The 14,967-nt window shown below is 39.4% G+C and overlaps 1 protein-coding gene across 1 annotated transcript in view; it reads right to left on the bottom strand.

Moving 5' to 3' along the window:
• Positions 1-14,967, bottom strand: part of st6galnac3 (ST6 (alpha-N-acetyl-neuraminyl-2,3-beta-galactosyl-1,3)-N-acetylgalactosaminide alpha-2,6-sialyltransferase 3) — a 76,136-nt gene that overhangs the window by 6,812 nt on the left and 54,357 nt on the right. Inside the window, exon 4 of the mRNA XM_031294427.2 lies at positions 1,482-1,589. Within this exon, the coding sequence (XP_031150287.1) occupies positions 1,482-1,589 (108 nt within the window). The remainder of the gene's footprint in view (positions 1-1,481; positions 1,590-14,967) is intronic.

Here is a 14,967-nt window from a genome sequence, read left to right as displayed (position 1 = left end):
CTCGAAGAGCGCAGATGTCCACCAAGGCCAATCTGCTCCAAAATGTAATGGGTTCTTCCTTGGCCCATGCTACACACTTCCACCAAGTTTAATGAAAATCGGGCAATTAGTTTTTCCATAATCCTGCTGACAAACACACAAACAAACCAAACCCACAACATAACCTCCTTGGCAGAGAGTAACGTACAGTAGTAGGGAAGTTAAGCCATTCGGACCTGAATTTCATGACGGGTCACCCTGTTTACAGTTTGCATCTTCAAACCATTAAAAGCAGTAGAATAGAATAATTGTGCACTCTGCAGATGGTTTCCAGTAGCGAGTGACAGCTTTATGAGAAGATGACATGTGTAACAATATCATTGGGAGAATGAACACAGACTGAAGAGAAACAGCCATCACATCAGCCAGCCAGGGGGTTCACAGTGAAAATGCAACTATGGCTGTCTGCCAGCTTACAGTAATACACAGCCCAATCACTGCCTCTCTTCTCTCTGTGTCACACAGTGGTGCACACCAACGTTAACAAATGAATTCAATTTCACCCTCTCTGCAGCACCTGTTGGAGCTCTAGTGCACATAGCTGCAGAGGTCAATTCTGACTAGAGCTGTGAACATCGTCACACAAAACATCTCTTCTTGTTGTTGTGCTGGAGCAGTTGGCTGCCAACAGCACTTTGTGTGACAATAAATTGTCCATTCAGGATCTCAGTGAAACACAATATCGTCCTGTCTCATGCAGGAAGGAAGGAAACAAGTGAGAGACAGGCAGGTAGAGAACACTGCCACTTAACTGCCTCACTGAATCATAAAATCCTCGGTGCTGGTTGAATTATCACTCCTCTCTGCCATGTGTCTGGGGCTGTTTATATTTCAACTCCCGCTGTGCACGGGGAACATGGAGAGGATAAAAGGCAGGATTTTCACTGCGTATTAGGTGAAAGTGTTTGATTCGGGGGATAGAGAGAGCTCAGGTTGAGCTGCGAGAGAGCAGTGAAGACGTAGGGAGAGAGAATGCGAGTCAATCAAGACTGAGATGACTTGAGACCAAGCAGCCATGCCCAGAGCAACATCATATTGTTTGTCATCCCTCCTATGGCCTCGCAGCCAGACAGTAATCACTCACCTAAGAGTCAGAGAAAAGAAGACAGGCCGATATACAAATAAAACTTTAAGCAGCGAAGGAATTGGGTACTGCAGCCCAGCCACCCGCAGCATCGGAGACTCTGTAGCCTGCTGGGTATTCTAGGCAGGAAAACATAATGGTATTCACGTCACAGAGAATCCAATATGGATTTCAGCATAGAAATTCAGCCATTAAATCCAAACTGTGGAATTGAAAATGTATTCTAACAGGGCAGTCTGCGATTATGGAAGGCTGCGATTGGCTGGCGCTGCTGTGAATGTGAATATAGTTTTCAAAGTTTTTGTCGGAACTTGAGCATTTTTCATTCAAGTATGGAGGGTGATAGTTGGTGTCTTACTTGCAATAGGTGTCATTTATCATCCCGTAGATATGGATCTCTTTGCACATGTCCATGGCGAGGATGAGCGTGAACCAGCCAGTGCTGAGGTAGGAGCCTGACTGGATCCTGCGAACACACAAAGACAGCTCTTATATTGTAATATTCATTTGCATAAAAATACATTTTGCTTCAAAACAAAAACATCTATAGAGATTCCAGGACGCCATTTTTCTGACCTTTGTACTGTACTTTGCTTTTCTATGCTTGTAATGCAGCTGACCTAAAAATTAAATTCTATTAGCTGTTTGTATTGTAGGTTACTCTGAATCAGAGCCTCAGCTAGGAATCAAACATGTAAATGCATCTGCAGCACAGCCTCCAGGTGTATAACCATATGTCTGTCTTCCTATTAGTTTCACAAGTAATTTCTCTAATGTTAAATACCCATTTACTTAGGGGTGTGCATTGGCACTGCCCTCACAATTCGATTCGATTACGATTCACCAGGTAACGATTCGATTCAATTCGATTCTACGATGTATTGCGATGCATCAAAATTCTACTGCACATAACAAGGCAAATTTTTAATCAGTCATGAGGCAATACAAGCAGTCAGATATTGAACAACAGATTTTATTGGCTGCTATGTGTGTATTTTCACTCTCCTGTATCTTTGACATAAATGTCATTAAATAAAATAAAATTGAATGGTACAAGGTATTGGATATGGCATTTTCAAACCTGAAAAAAAAACACAAATCACTGATTTCAGTGCTTTGAATGAGTGATGATTTGTTGTTGTTGTTGAAGCCAACTCAGGATGCCAACGATCAATATGGTTCGTGAAGTTAGTTGTATTGCCAACGTGCTTGATTTTAGTGTGGCAGGTTTTACACACCGCGTAAGTCTTGTCTAGTTTCCCATTAACTTCGTAGAATCCGAAATGTGCCCAGATGTCCGCTTTCCAAGTTTTGGGTGCGTTTTTAAGTACCCGTCTATCGCTGTCATCTCCCTCCGCCTCAGCCATCTTGATTGTTGTTGTTATACCCCGGAAGTAATTGAAACTTCACAACTTTATTGTCCACTCAAGGCCAGAAAATAAACAGTGACATAATTGATTATGGCACTTTGCCGCATCGATGCTGAATCGTGCATGCCCTGCATTGCGATGCATTGCCGAATCGATTATTGTTGACACCACTACATTACTACTGTGTACATAAATAGTTAAAGAGGTTGTGAAATTCACACTTCAGTATATATACTTTATTGGGTTGTTGAACAGCTCATCATCACAACAGCAGCACACACGTCGTGCTCTGTGAATGAAGCAGGAACCCCGTGGGCCTATCAATAACAACATGAATAATCTTTTCATCAGCATCGTACTTGTGGTGTTATGACCTCTCAAAGTAAAAAAAAGGAAGCTTTGATCATTTTCTAACACACAATACACAGTTGAGGTGCATCATTTTGAGTAAGTGGGTCATAGAGTGTACACCCGCATGGCAGGGGGCTCCGCGCTCCCAGAGGGGGCCCTGCCTTTCAGCAATGCAGAATACTACAAGTAGCTGTAGACCTTGTATAAATTAAACTGAGTGCACAGCATGATGCTGATAATGATGAGAGGGGGGAAATGGCAGCATCACCACAGTGTGACACAGTATCAGCACAGAGATTATAGAGGACCACAGGGTCATAAAAATGGTTATAAAGCATCTACTCATTGATATCTGACTGGAGAATAAATACATGAAATAATAAAAAATAATTGCAAATCAATATATTGATGAAGTTATTCTTTGAAATTTAAAATGGGCAATCAAAAGGAGAATTATCAAAATGATTTACAAATGAATATATAAATCCACTAATAGGTCAAATAAAAAGGATTTATAAAGAAAACAACATAAATCAATCAATACATACATCAAATTACGAATTAATACCCAAACACAATAAATTACAGTTAGAAAAAAAAATCTTTATTCAGAAACTAAATTCAAATTACATATTTAACAGGTAATTGAAAAGAGTAATTCCTTTTACCATTTATTTCTCCATTTACCCTCTGCTTATTATTTTTCCTTTATCTTAGCATTTACTAATGGATTAATTTACTAATGTATAAACTCTTTAAATAATTCCTATTTGTATTGTCCCAATGGATATCAGTTACTAGAATGCTTTACAACCTTTATATTCCATGACTCTATGGTGCTCCACAAGAGAGGACAAAGATGAAAAAAATAACAAAGTGGTCCACAGGAACGGCAAATTAAAGAATAAAAAAAGGAAGAAATTGACATAGCAAATCCTGTATGCCATGATGCATCCGGTCAGAGTTAGAGTACCAGCAGGAATGCTGCCTTATTGTTTAAGTACCTTGGACAGCTCCAGCATCCCTGGCTGCTCCAGGATCAGCACCTTGGACAGCGCTCAACACAAACTCTTACTGTTTCTCAACATTTTTTGGCGTGTGATCCATAAAAAAAAAATCGAAGGAATGTCTATTTGTTCCCCCTCATCATCACTGCTGGTATCGTCTACCAGCAGTGACCAATTCAACCAAATAACAAATGAATCATTTTCAGCTATAAAATCATTCAGTAATTCACAGGAAAACAAGACTAAGTCTTCAGCAATGCTAGGAGCTCTGTGAGGTTGTACAGCTGATTTTAGCTAAATGCTAATGTCAGCATTTAACATGCTCACAATGACAATGCTAACATGTTGATGTTTAGCAGATATAATGTTCACCATGGTCACTATCTTAGTTTAGTGTGTTAGCATGCTAACATTAGGCTGGCATGGGAATGTCATTAGATGTGCAGGTATTTAGTCATAAAGCAAATTAAACTCAATCAAATTAAACTAAATCATCTTACTATATGAAATATCAGGAAATAAAGGTTATTATAATTCATACTGAGGGGAAAATGAAAGTTTGTACAAAAATTCATGGAAATCCATTCAATAGTTGTTTTCACTGAAAACACAAAAATGAAAACCTCATGGTGGCGCTAGAGGTAAAGTCAGGAGATTACCAAGTCATTAGGATTTATCCTTTGGTAACCATAAATGTCTGTACAAAATTTGATGGAAATTCATCACACAGTTGTTGAGATATTTCTGTCTGGACCCTAGACTGTAAAAAACTAGGTCTGGACCAAAGTGGAGGACCTGGCCAACCAGCAGACAGACCAAGCTACCACCATCCACAAAGCCATGCCGCTAGCATGGCTAAAAAGTAAAGATTAGAGGAAAGTGTTAAAAAATAGGAGTCATTTGGTGCAGCAGAAAAATGGTTTCTCTGCTGTCCTTTCCTGTTAACCATTTCTTGATCCCTCAGATGTTGGGAACCACTGTCTTAAATAATAAATCTACCTCTAAAAGGAAATCACAGGGATGTTTTAGGCTGTAGCTGGACTACTTATAGTCATGAACCTTTATCACAGCTAAACAGGTTATTGTAGAAGAGTAAATTTAAATTTACCGAAGCTTGTTGCGATCCAGAAGTCTTCAAGTCTCCTGCTGGCAAATTAAATCACCAAGTGAAAGACTGGGACAATGGCATTGATAGGAACCTGCACAAATGCATTTCAACAGCTTGAAATCAGCTTTAAAAAAAGAAGTAATTTCCACAGTTGTATGGAAAACATTGCTGTAAATCAGAAATAATTAACTAAAACTCTCATTTCTCTTATATTGTTGTGCTGTGAAAGCAGCCGGCATACAACTGATGCAGGTCTTTGAATAATAACCAGAGGTTCATTTCCCAAACAATTCACATCATAATCCAGCCTGCTCCAATGTAAAATATAACTTCATATTACTGAGAAACATCCCATCTACATTTCTCATTACGTCAGTCACTTAACACTTTGATGGAGAAGACATGTAATTTCCTTGTCTCTTGTCATTGCTGCCAGTTTTTCAAATGATATACGAATAATTAACTATGATTACGAGCAATTATAGACATAGACCTTATTAAAGCAGGAATGGAGATGGTGAGGGTGGCTGATGAGATGGAATGGGATAAGAAAAACAAATTTGCATTACAGAGCTGTGTCCAAAATCTATTAAAGATATTACATTTTTACCTTTCAATATTTTTGATTTGGTTTGATTTATTTATGGGTCTACAAAATTTTTTTTTAATAACGTGGGATGATTCAAACATGGTCTTAAAATTGTTAAAAAACCAACAGATATATAAACATATACAATTACACAATAGAAATCTTTAAAACCCAATAAAAAGTATTATAGCACCCCTGTGAGGCCTTTACAAATGGATAAGTCAGAGAATTTTTTTCTAGTTCTTAACTACATTTAAACTTATATTTCGTTTCAGTTTAAACACTTAGTGTTACAGTATCAAATTACGCCAAGTGGAGACATTTTTTGATGATTCGTTTTAATGCCCCAAAATTTTGTTTTATTATAAGAAGACCATAGTGTAGACGCTGCATTCATCATTCATTCTTTGGCTTGCAGAGACCTCCTTACATATTTTCCAGAGTCCATATTATGCTAACACATGCATCATTAAATGCAAGGAGGTCAAATTTTAACACGGGAGAAACATTTACACAGTGTAGATTGCACCACTGAGCAGGTAGAGGCTGCAGCGTCTTGTTAAAGGACAGTTTGACGTGACACTACGCTGCTGAGAGACAAATCTCTTCTGGGGATCGAACCTATGAACTTTCTGATAATGGACAGTCACTCCAGCCACATGAACACTGTGCTTACCAGTGCTGCTTTCGGTCGCTTTCCTTATTAAGTAAGTCTCTTATCTTTGGTGGTCAGTAATAATTGCTGTGGTGTTACTTCCCTGCACTCTTTAGAGATCAGTCAAACAATGTGAATAATACTCTTGACGCCTGTGTCCCTGGCGATCAAGTTGATGAAGTCTGAGTTTCTGTAGGTGGTGCTCTTATCATTGTCAGTTCAGCTGTTTTTCTTCTGCTTATTACAAATTAACCTCTGTTGCTGCTCATTAACAAGTAAAATGTGTTATGCATCCCTGTACAGCTGAGGATTTGTTATTAAGACCAAACTAAGTGTGATTATCACAGAAACTGAAAAGGATTCATGAGCTAGATTCTGGTTGAATCATTTGGCTACAGGACCTTAGACAGGATTTTAGAAAACATAAATCCAAATGGCCCCTGACACTCCCCACCCCACTCAATGCAGATAATTATGACCAGATAACAAAAAACTGTCAAATATATTTTATTAATTTAGATTTTTAGCCATGCTAGTGCCATGGCTCTAGAGATGGTCACCCACTGAAATATCTCAACAAATATCGGATGTCGGAACATTTTGTAGAGATGTTCACGGTGCCCAGAGGCTGAATCTGGGTTGTTTGTATTTTTTTTAAACCAACCACGACAGTCCTGGGCGGTGCTAAAACCCGATAGTGGAAATGGCGAGAGAGGAGACGCGCCGGATGTTTCTCCTGTCAGGCTTTATCCCAGCAATGTGGATCCATTAAGCCAGACTAATGATCCCCTGACTTTTCCTGTAGTGTCACCATGAGGTGCACATTTGTGATTTTGAATGAAATATCTCAACAACTATTGGTAAGATTACCATGGACTTTGATACACACATTTACGTACCTGTCAGGAAGAATTGCAATAACTTGACTCCTTAACTTTTTTATGTATCACAATCATCACCAAATACCTGCAAACAGGACTTTAAATTAACTTTTTTGATCACCAGCCAACATGGCTAGTAGATTTTCAAAGTTACTAGCTAATCAGATTTTCCACTAGCCACGTTTTTTTTTTCATATGTCTACTAACATACTTTCCATTTCAACTCCTCTGGTTTGTTTTGCGCCGTTCCGTTCGTCTTCTCCGTGTCAGCGTAGCTTGTTATCGATACCACACATGCTAGGCACATAGCCAATGGTTGCCTGACATGTCAAAACATAGTGTTCATGGGAAATGTAGGATTAGTACTACAAGCAGTGTTGCCAAATAAAGACAACGTATCCAAGCCAAACACACACAAAACTGCCCAGATTTCTTGGCAGAAAACAGACTGATCTGGCAACAATGACTTGTCGCATCGTTTCTGCAGCCTGCCGATTCAAACAGACGCTGTGTGATTTGCTTTATTCATCACCAGCCAAATTGGCTAGTAACTTTACAATGTTAATTTTAGTTAATTAGTTAGTTATTTTAGTTAATTTTTACCCACAGGTGTCAATTTAAAGCCATGCCTGCAAAACTTATAACATTCTCATGAGCCCTTGGCTGTACTTTAGTTTAATGATTATTTTATTTATTATAAATTAGCAATTAGCAAATATGGCTATAGAGGAGTAAGAGATAGGGTTAGGATATGAGGGCAGACTCTAAATATACCACTATTCTTTGCGAGACACACACACACACACACACACACACACACACACACACACACACACACACACACACACACACACAGCCAAATTCAGTGAGCGTAAATGGCAGAATCTAGCCGGGATTTATTTAGAAACCAATAAGCAAACTAAACTAGAGTTTGAATCATCCTTACTGTAAAATGTGGCTTTAAGGCCCCAAGTGCACAATGTAGTTTAGCTATTAGTTTGGAAGGCCAACAAAATCTCTGGCACACACTGATGGCAGGGCTGTGGTGAGGTGAAATTAAAAAAAAATGCATTTTGTTGTAATAAGGGAGTGGAGGAGCACAGAAGGGAAATAGCACATTATCAGTGATACACAGCTCGGCAGCTCTCAGCTGTCAGAGCTGTCAACACATCACCATTACCCTGCATTATTCATTAGCCATTTGCCACTCAAGCAGCAGACACACAGAAATACAGGCACACACACACACATACATTCACAAACATACACCACATCCCCAGTCGAGTGCTGAATGTCCTGGAGCAAAATAATAAAAAATAAATAAAGGGGTGGGATCTGCTGACCTGATAACTAACATTTCAAAGCAGATGTGTGGAAGTGGAGATGCAGAGAGAACGACTGATAGAATTCAAGGTTCAACAGACAATGTTTACCTTTGACAATCATAATGGTACAACTTTGCAGAGAGGATGTTGTTATTGTGTGGCCAATTTAAAAGAGAGATAAAGCCTGGTGTGAAGCTGCTTTGGCAGGCGACAAATAACATCCAGAGCCAGAGGACAGAGAAAATGCAATTTTGTTGTTTTGTTAAAGCAGAGAAACATAGCCTTTTACTCAAAGACGGCAAACAAAACGTGTCATGAGGTCTGGCTCGATACTGCCTGGCTTTTTACAGAGTCTCCTTTAGTCCCCACTGCCACAGCTTTCTTGAAAAATGAAACATAATAAATTATGTTTGGGCATGAGCAGAGCTGAACAAAAATGAGAAAACGTAAAAAGCTCTGTTAAATCCTTCTTTTTCTGTCTCTATCTCCAACACAAACCTGAGTTAAGTGAGGCAGGAGTGATTGGGACTGACATGCTGGGACGCTGCAGCGCTACTGGCACTGGGAAATTAAGGGTGTTTGAGAAATAAAGTTCGACACTCTGAGCAGGGTCTAAGTAAATAATCCCTGAAGTCTGACTGAGCTGGAGCTTGTTGTGCTTTACCTGCCGAGCGCCAGAGGCTAAGGAGCAAAGATCAGCGAGAGTGTCCTCTACCTCCGACTCTGTTCAGTAACTCGCACTTGACATTCACAGCAGGCAAGCTGTCCATATGAGCGAGAAAATCCAAAGTGACGACCAGTTTAGTCGAACCGTGCTTTATACATGCCTCTGCAGCTGCACAAATGTGATATGACACTTGTCAAAAACACATAGGGGGATATAACTCAACTCTATTGTGAGAAGTTGATTCGCACTTTGGAAAGAAATCACTTTGACTGTAAAAAGTTGTTATTGACTGCACGTCAAACAAAAGTTGATATTATACAATATGAGACAAATGCAAATATAAACATAATTAGACACCTGTGTTTGTAGGAGCACCTGGTCGCATAATATGAATGTTGATCTCAACAATTAAAAACTAAAATAGGCCATAAATCATGGATTTAAAGGAGTAGTTTCACATCTTGGAAAATACACTCATTTGGTTTGGCTTGCCGAGAGTTAGATGAAAAGATTGATACTGCTCTCATGTCTATACTCTAAATTATGAAGCTACAGCCTGCTTAGCTTAGCACAAATGACTGGAAACAGGGGGAAACAGCTAGCCTGGCGTGTGCAACAGTAACAAAATTTGCCTATCAGCATTTTGAATTTTGATTCCCCCGTTTCTAGACATTATGCTAGATCGATGTATTTTATTTTTTCATTTATTTAAACTTTATTTAGCCAGGAAGTCTCTTGAAATACATTATCTCTTTTACAATAGAGACCTGGCCAAAATGTCAGCCGTAAGATAGAGGTATCACATAGTCAAATAAGTCACACACTATATAAAAACAAATTCAAATTTCAACTAAATGTAGACTTAACCTGTTGTTCTTTGGAGCAGTACAATGGTTTTTACTCTTTAAATGATGCAAAGCACTTTGCAACACAGTTTTTGAAAGAGCTATATAAATAAAGTTACATTAATAAAAGTGTGCCCAGAAGCAGGATCATTGCAGTCTGTTCTTTTCAGCCAGGTCAGTGTGTGCTTTGATATGGAGAAACCAGAGCCCTCCCACACATCCTTCCTTTATCAAGTCACTTCAGACACAATCTGTAGAGAGCATTTCATCAAACTTCTTCTTCTTCTTCTTCTTCTTCTTCTTCTTCTTCTTCTTCTTCTAGAGGAGGAGGGTAGGCATTATATGAACCATCTATGTCCCTTAATCTTAATCTCTCGCACCTATTCTGCTTCAAAGAAATTGCCAGTCTAGCCGATACTATAATAATTAGGGGTGTGAATCTTCACTTGTCTCACGATTCGATTATCCTGTTAAGATTTTGAATCGATTCGAATCGATTCAATATCCCGATGCACCACGATGCATCACGATGCGTCACCTCATCACGATGCGTCACCTCATCACACATGGTTTTCATCAACAAATTCAAGAATGAACTTCCCTTTTTATTGTATCGGCTCTTAAAAAAGACACTTCCTGAATGTAGCGGCGTCTGAACACAACAGACAAAAGGCAAAAACAAAAAAAGGAGTGACTGGAAAATCAACAAGTAACATCAGTAGGCAATAATCGATTATGGTCTGTCACTGCATCGGTGCAGAATCACCTAGGTCCGCATCGCGATGCATCAATGCAATGATTAATTTCAACACCCCTAATAATAATATTTCCTTTATTTGTTAACTACATTTACACATGCAAAGCATGTATAGTCTGCATTTAACCCATCCTAACTAATTAGGAGCAGTGAGCAGCCATAGTCTGGCGCCTGGGGACCAACTCCAGTTATAAAGCCAGTGCCTATGTCAAGGGCAACGGCAGGAGTTCCTAGCTTCAGTTGAATATAGTTGATGGTACTTGTGAAGCAAGTACCATCAAACCGTTGCATTCTAAAGAAGGGCTTTTTCATAAGATGTTTTGAAATGTATCCTCTCTCCAGAGCCATGAACAGCAGACTCGCCTCCTGTTCTTTATCCAGATATATGAATCGTTTTTCCTGGCAAGATGTAGGCTGATGCAAATTACTTTTCGTTATTATTTACTTCATACAACAACAGGCCGTGAGACAAGTCGTTGTGTTTGCCCATGGGCGAGTTCTGTGTAGAGGAACAACATAATGTGTCTTCCTATATCTCTGAAGCAGCTTAGGAGCCTCTGGGACAACACAGTGACAAAATCCATAGCAGAGCCGCGAGGTAAAAACAGGGCTTTTTTTGTAATATTTTTCTTTTTACACAGACCACAGGACACAGCAATTTATTTTAATGACGGGAATGAGCGATGCAGCTGTGTAGGCTTGCTGAGGCGTTTCTTAATTCTGCCTGGAAGCAATATGAAGCATCGGGAGTGACCTCCACAACCTGCATTATGAAAAAGACAATTTGCTTTCTTCAAGTCTAGTTTACTTTTGTACCAGTACGCAAGGGTAACCCTCAAAATAAAGATGTTTGTTGATGCAGAGAAGCTCCATCTTTTGTTTGGTTGTCGGGTCAGAAAGTAGCTCGCTCATCTTTTTTTTTTTGTGATCAATTTTTTTTATTGCCACCTTCAGACATACAAAACAAATTACACAACGTGTGACCGGTAATAGCAAGTAGCTCGCTTTTAAGATGATTTCGTCTTTTTCTTTCTCTCCAATGACACTCTTGACTTGAAACTATGAACTCATCTCCCTTTAACCTACTTTACTGGCAGTACATTGTTTATACTGTATATGTTTTTAGCCATGGCAGTGTGGCTCTTAGGCAATTTAAATATTTCCATCAACTATTTGATAGAATGGCATGACATTTTGTGAATCCTACTGACTTCTTCCAAATGAAAACTCAAAAAAAACAATAAAGCACGGTCAAGAGCATGCCAAACCAACAGGCGGATTTCTGTGGAACAAATAGCACACCAGTTCATTTTAATCCTCTCACTTTATTTTAAATGTTTCTCTGAATGTAGCAAGTTTGTGGCTCTAAGGTGGTTTTGCTGTTCGTTTGGTGAAGCTCAAACTTTTGCACTTGGTCATCTTCAACATATTGAGGGAAGACTTTGCGCACAACAGAATCAGTTTAGCTTTAAGTAAAAAATACTGCAAGCAGCATCTGAGTCCATGATTTAACTGGCCTTTTTAACTAGCTGATTCTCCACATGCAACATTTTGGGTTCATTTTGACACTTGACATGTGAAACTAAATTGTATTCTAGTTTAACCTTTTTCTATACAGGGAGTGTGTTTATCCACATAAACAGATGGTTGTTTTAAGTGGTGTAATGTAAACTGAGGCATTAATCAACAGCAAAGCAGATTGCATTATACTTTCTAACTCTACCAGTAGTTCTGTTGCACCAAGAGCAGGAAATACATTATACTAGTTTTAAACAGGCTTCTTTTTTTCTACAATTATAAAAGTCATTATGTAAAAAAAATCAGCAGACATAATCTTAAACTGAAAGACTTGGCCCCTGAACAGCACATGCTATTTATAAGGAGATGAACAGATGCAAACAGTGTACCAATCAACCCAAGTGTGAGTCCTTAAACTAATGAAATCAGACCGAACAAAGGAAGAAGCTACACTAATGAACCAAGAAGACAAAGCCTGTTACAAAAAACTGTTACAATAACAGGTGTGTTAAATAAATGGTATTTTTAGCCAAATGATAGCAAGAGCAGCTTGTTGTTTTGAACAAACTTGCATGATATTATGTTCAAAGTTCTCCTGACTTTTCTTTTTTACAAACTGTATCCATTGCTGCATTAAAACTTGTCAATTTCAAAATGAAACAAGCCTGGTGTGTCTCACGGTAAAGATATCTACTTCTATTTTCCTGGGACCTGGGATCATGTTTCCCCTGGAACACTACAAAATGTCAGTGCCCATTTGTGACTATACTGCTCAATGCCTATAAAAAGATAAGGCTGGCAATATTTTGTATTTGTCTTTTACTCCACAAGAATCATGAAAAGACCAAGACCAGTTTGATTTGATCCTTTTAGTATCAGTATTGTCTATATAGTTAAATAGATACAGTATAGCAATATATATATATATACACTCACCTAAAGGATTATTAGGAACACCCTACTAATAGCGTGTTTGACCTTTCGCCTTCAGAACTGCCTTAATTCTTCGTGGCATTGATTCAACAAGGTGCTGGAAGCATTCTTTAGAAATGTTGGCCCATATTGATAGGATAGCATCTTGCAGTTGATGGAGATTTGTGGGATGCACATCCAGGGCACGAAGCTCCCGTTCCACCACATCCCAAAGATGTCCCATTGGACTGAGATCTGGTGATTGTGGGGGCCATTTTAGTACGGTGAACTCATTGTCATGTTCAAGAAACCAATTTGAAAAGATTTGAGCTTTGTGACATGGTGCATTATCCTGCTGGAAGTAGCCATCAGAGGATGGGTACATGGTGGTCATAAAAGGATGGACATGGTCAGAAACCATGCTCAGGTAGGCTGTGGCATTTAAAGATGCCCAATTGGTACTAAGGGGCCTAAAGTGTGCCAAGAAAACATCCCCCACACCATTACACCACCACCACCAGCCTGCCCAGTGGTAACAAAGCATGACGGATCCATGTTCTCATTCTGTTTACGCCAAATTCTGACTCTACCATCTGAATATCTCAACTGAAATCGAGACTCATCAGACCAGGCAACATTTTTACAGTCTTCAACTGTCCAGTTTTGGTGAGCTTGTGCAAATTATAGCCTCATTTTCCTATTTTAGTGGAGATGAGTGGTACCCGGTGGGGTCTTCTGCTGGTGTAGCCATCCGCCTCAAGGTTGTGCGTGTTGTGGCTTCACAAATGCTTTGCTGTATACCGCGGTTGTAACGAGTGGTTTGAGTCAAAGTTGAGCTTCTATCAGCTTGAATCAGTCGGCCCATTCTCCTCTGACCTCTAGCATCAACAAGGCGTTTTCGCCCACAGGACTGCAGCATACTGGATGTTTTTCCTTTTTCAGAACATTCTTTGTAAACCCTAGAAATGGTTGTGCGTGAAAATCCCAGTAACTGAGCAGATTGTGAAATACTCAGACCAGCCCCTCTGGCACCAGCAACCATGCCACGCTCAAAGTTGCTTAGATCACCTTTCTTTCCCATTCTGACATTCAGGTTGGAGTTCAGGAGATTGTCTAGACCTGGACCACACCCCTAAATGCATTGAAGCAGCTGCCATGTGATTGGTTGATTAGTTAATTGCATTAATGAGAAATCTTACAGGTGTACCTAATAATCCTTTAGGTGAGTGTATATATATATTATCCCTCTGTGTCATAGAGCGCCATTTCTCCTTCCATTATAATGAACATGCGTACTGTTTATTTTGAGTCGATCCCACATACACTGTCCTACTGCTATACATACTCACTAGACCACCAACTCTGTGGTAATCCGCAGCTGAAAATAGTCCCCCCCAAAAAGCACTATTTACTCCTGTTTGAGTAACATTTTCTTGAAACAGTGTCCAGCATTTTTTTTTTAAAGATAATTTTTTTGGGGCATTTTCAGCCTTTATTTTGATAGGACAGCAGAAGACGTGAAAGGGGAGATAGGGGGGGAATGACATGCAGCAAAGGGCCGCAGGTCAGAGCCGAACCCTGGCCCGCTGCGCTGAGGAGCAAACCCCTATATATGGGCGTCCGCTCTACCAACCGAGCCATCCGGGCGCCCAAGTGTCAAGCAGTTTAAGGATACTACTGAGCATTGAGGACCTGCAATTGTTTATTTCTGTTAACGTTTTTTCCTTTGTCCAGAAGGTTTTCATAGTCTTTTTTTTATGATTGGTCCTTTGAAATCGCTCCTTTCCCTAAATGTATCTTATTGTCTCTATTCAAAAAATAAATAAAAATCCTAAAAGATTCAATTGCTTTTTCTGTTT

Source organism: Sander lucioperca, chromosome 9, assembly GCF_008315115.2.
Source record: "Sander lucioperca isolate FBNREF2018 chromosome 9, SLUC_FBN_1.2, whole genome shotgun sequence".
Lineage (NCBI taxonomy): Eukaryota > Metazoa > Chordata > Actinopteri > Perciformes > Percidae > Sander > Sander lucioperca.
This window is presented reverse-complemented; position numbering and strand designations above follow the sequence as displayed.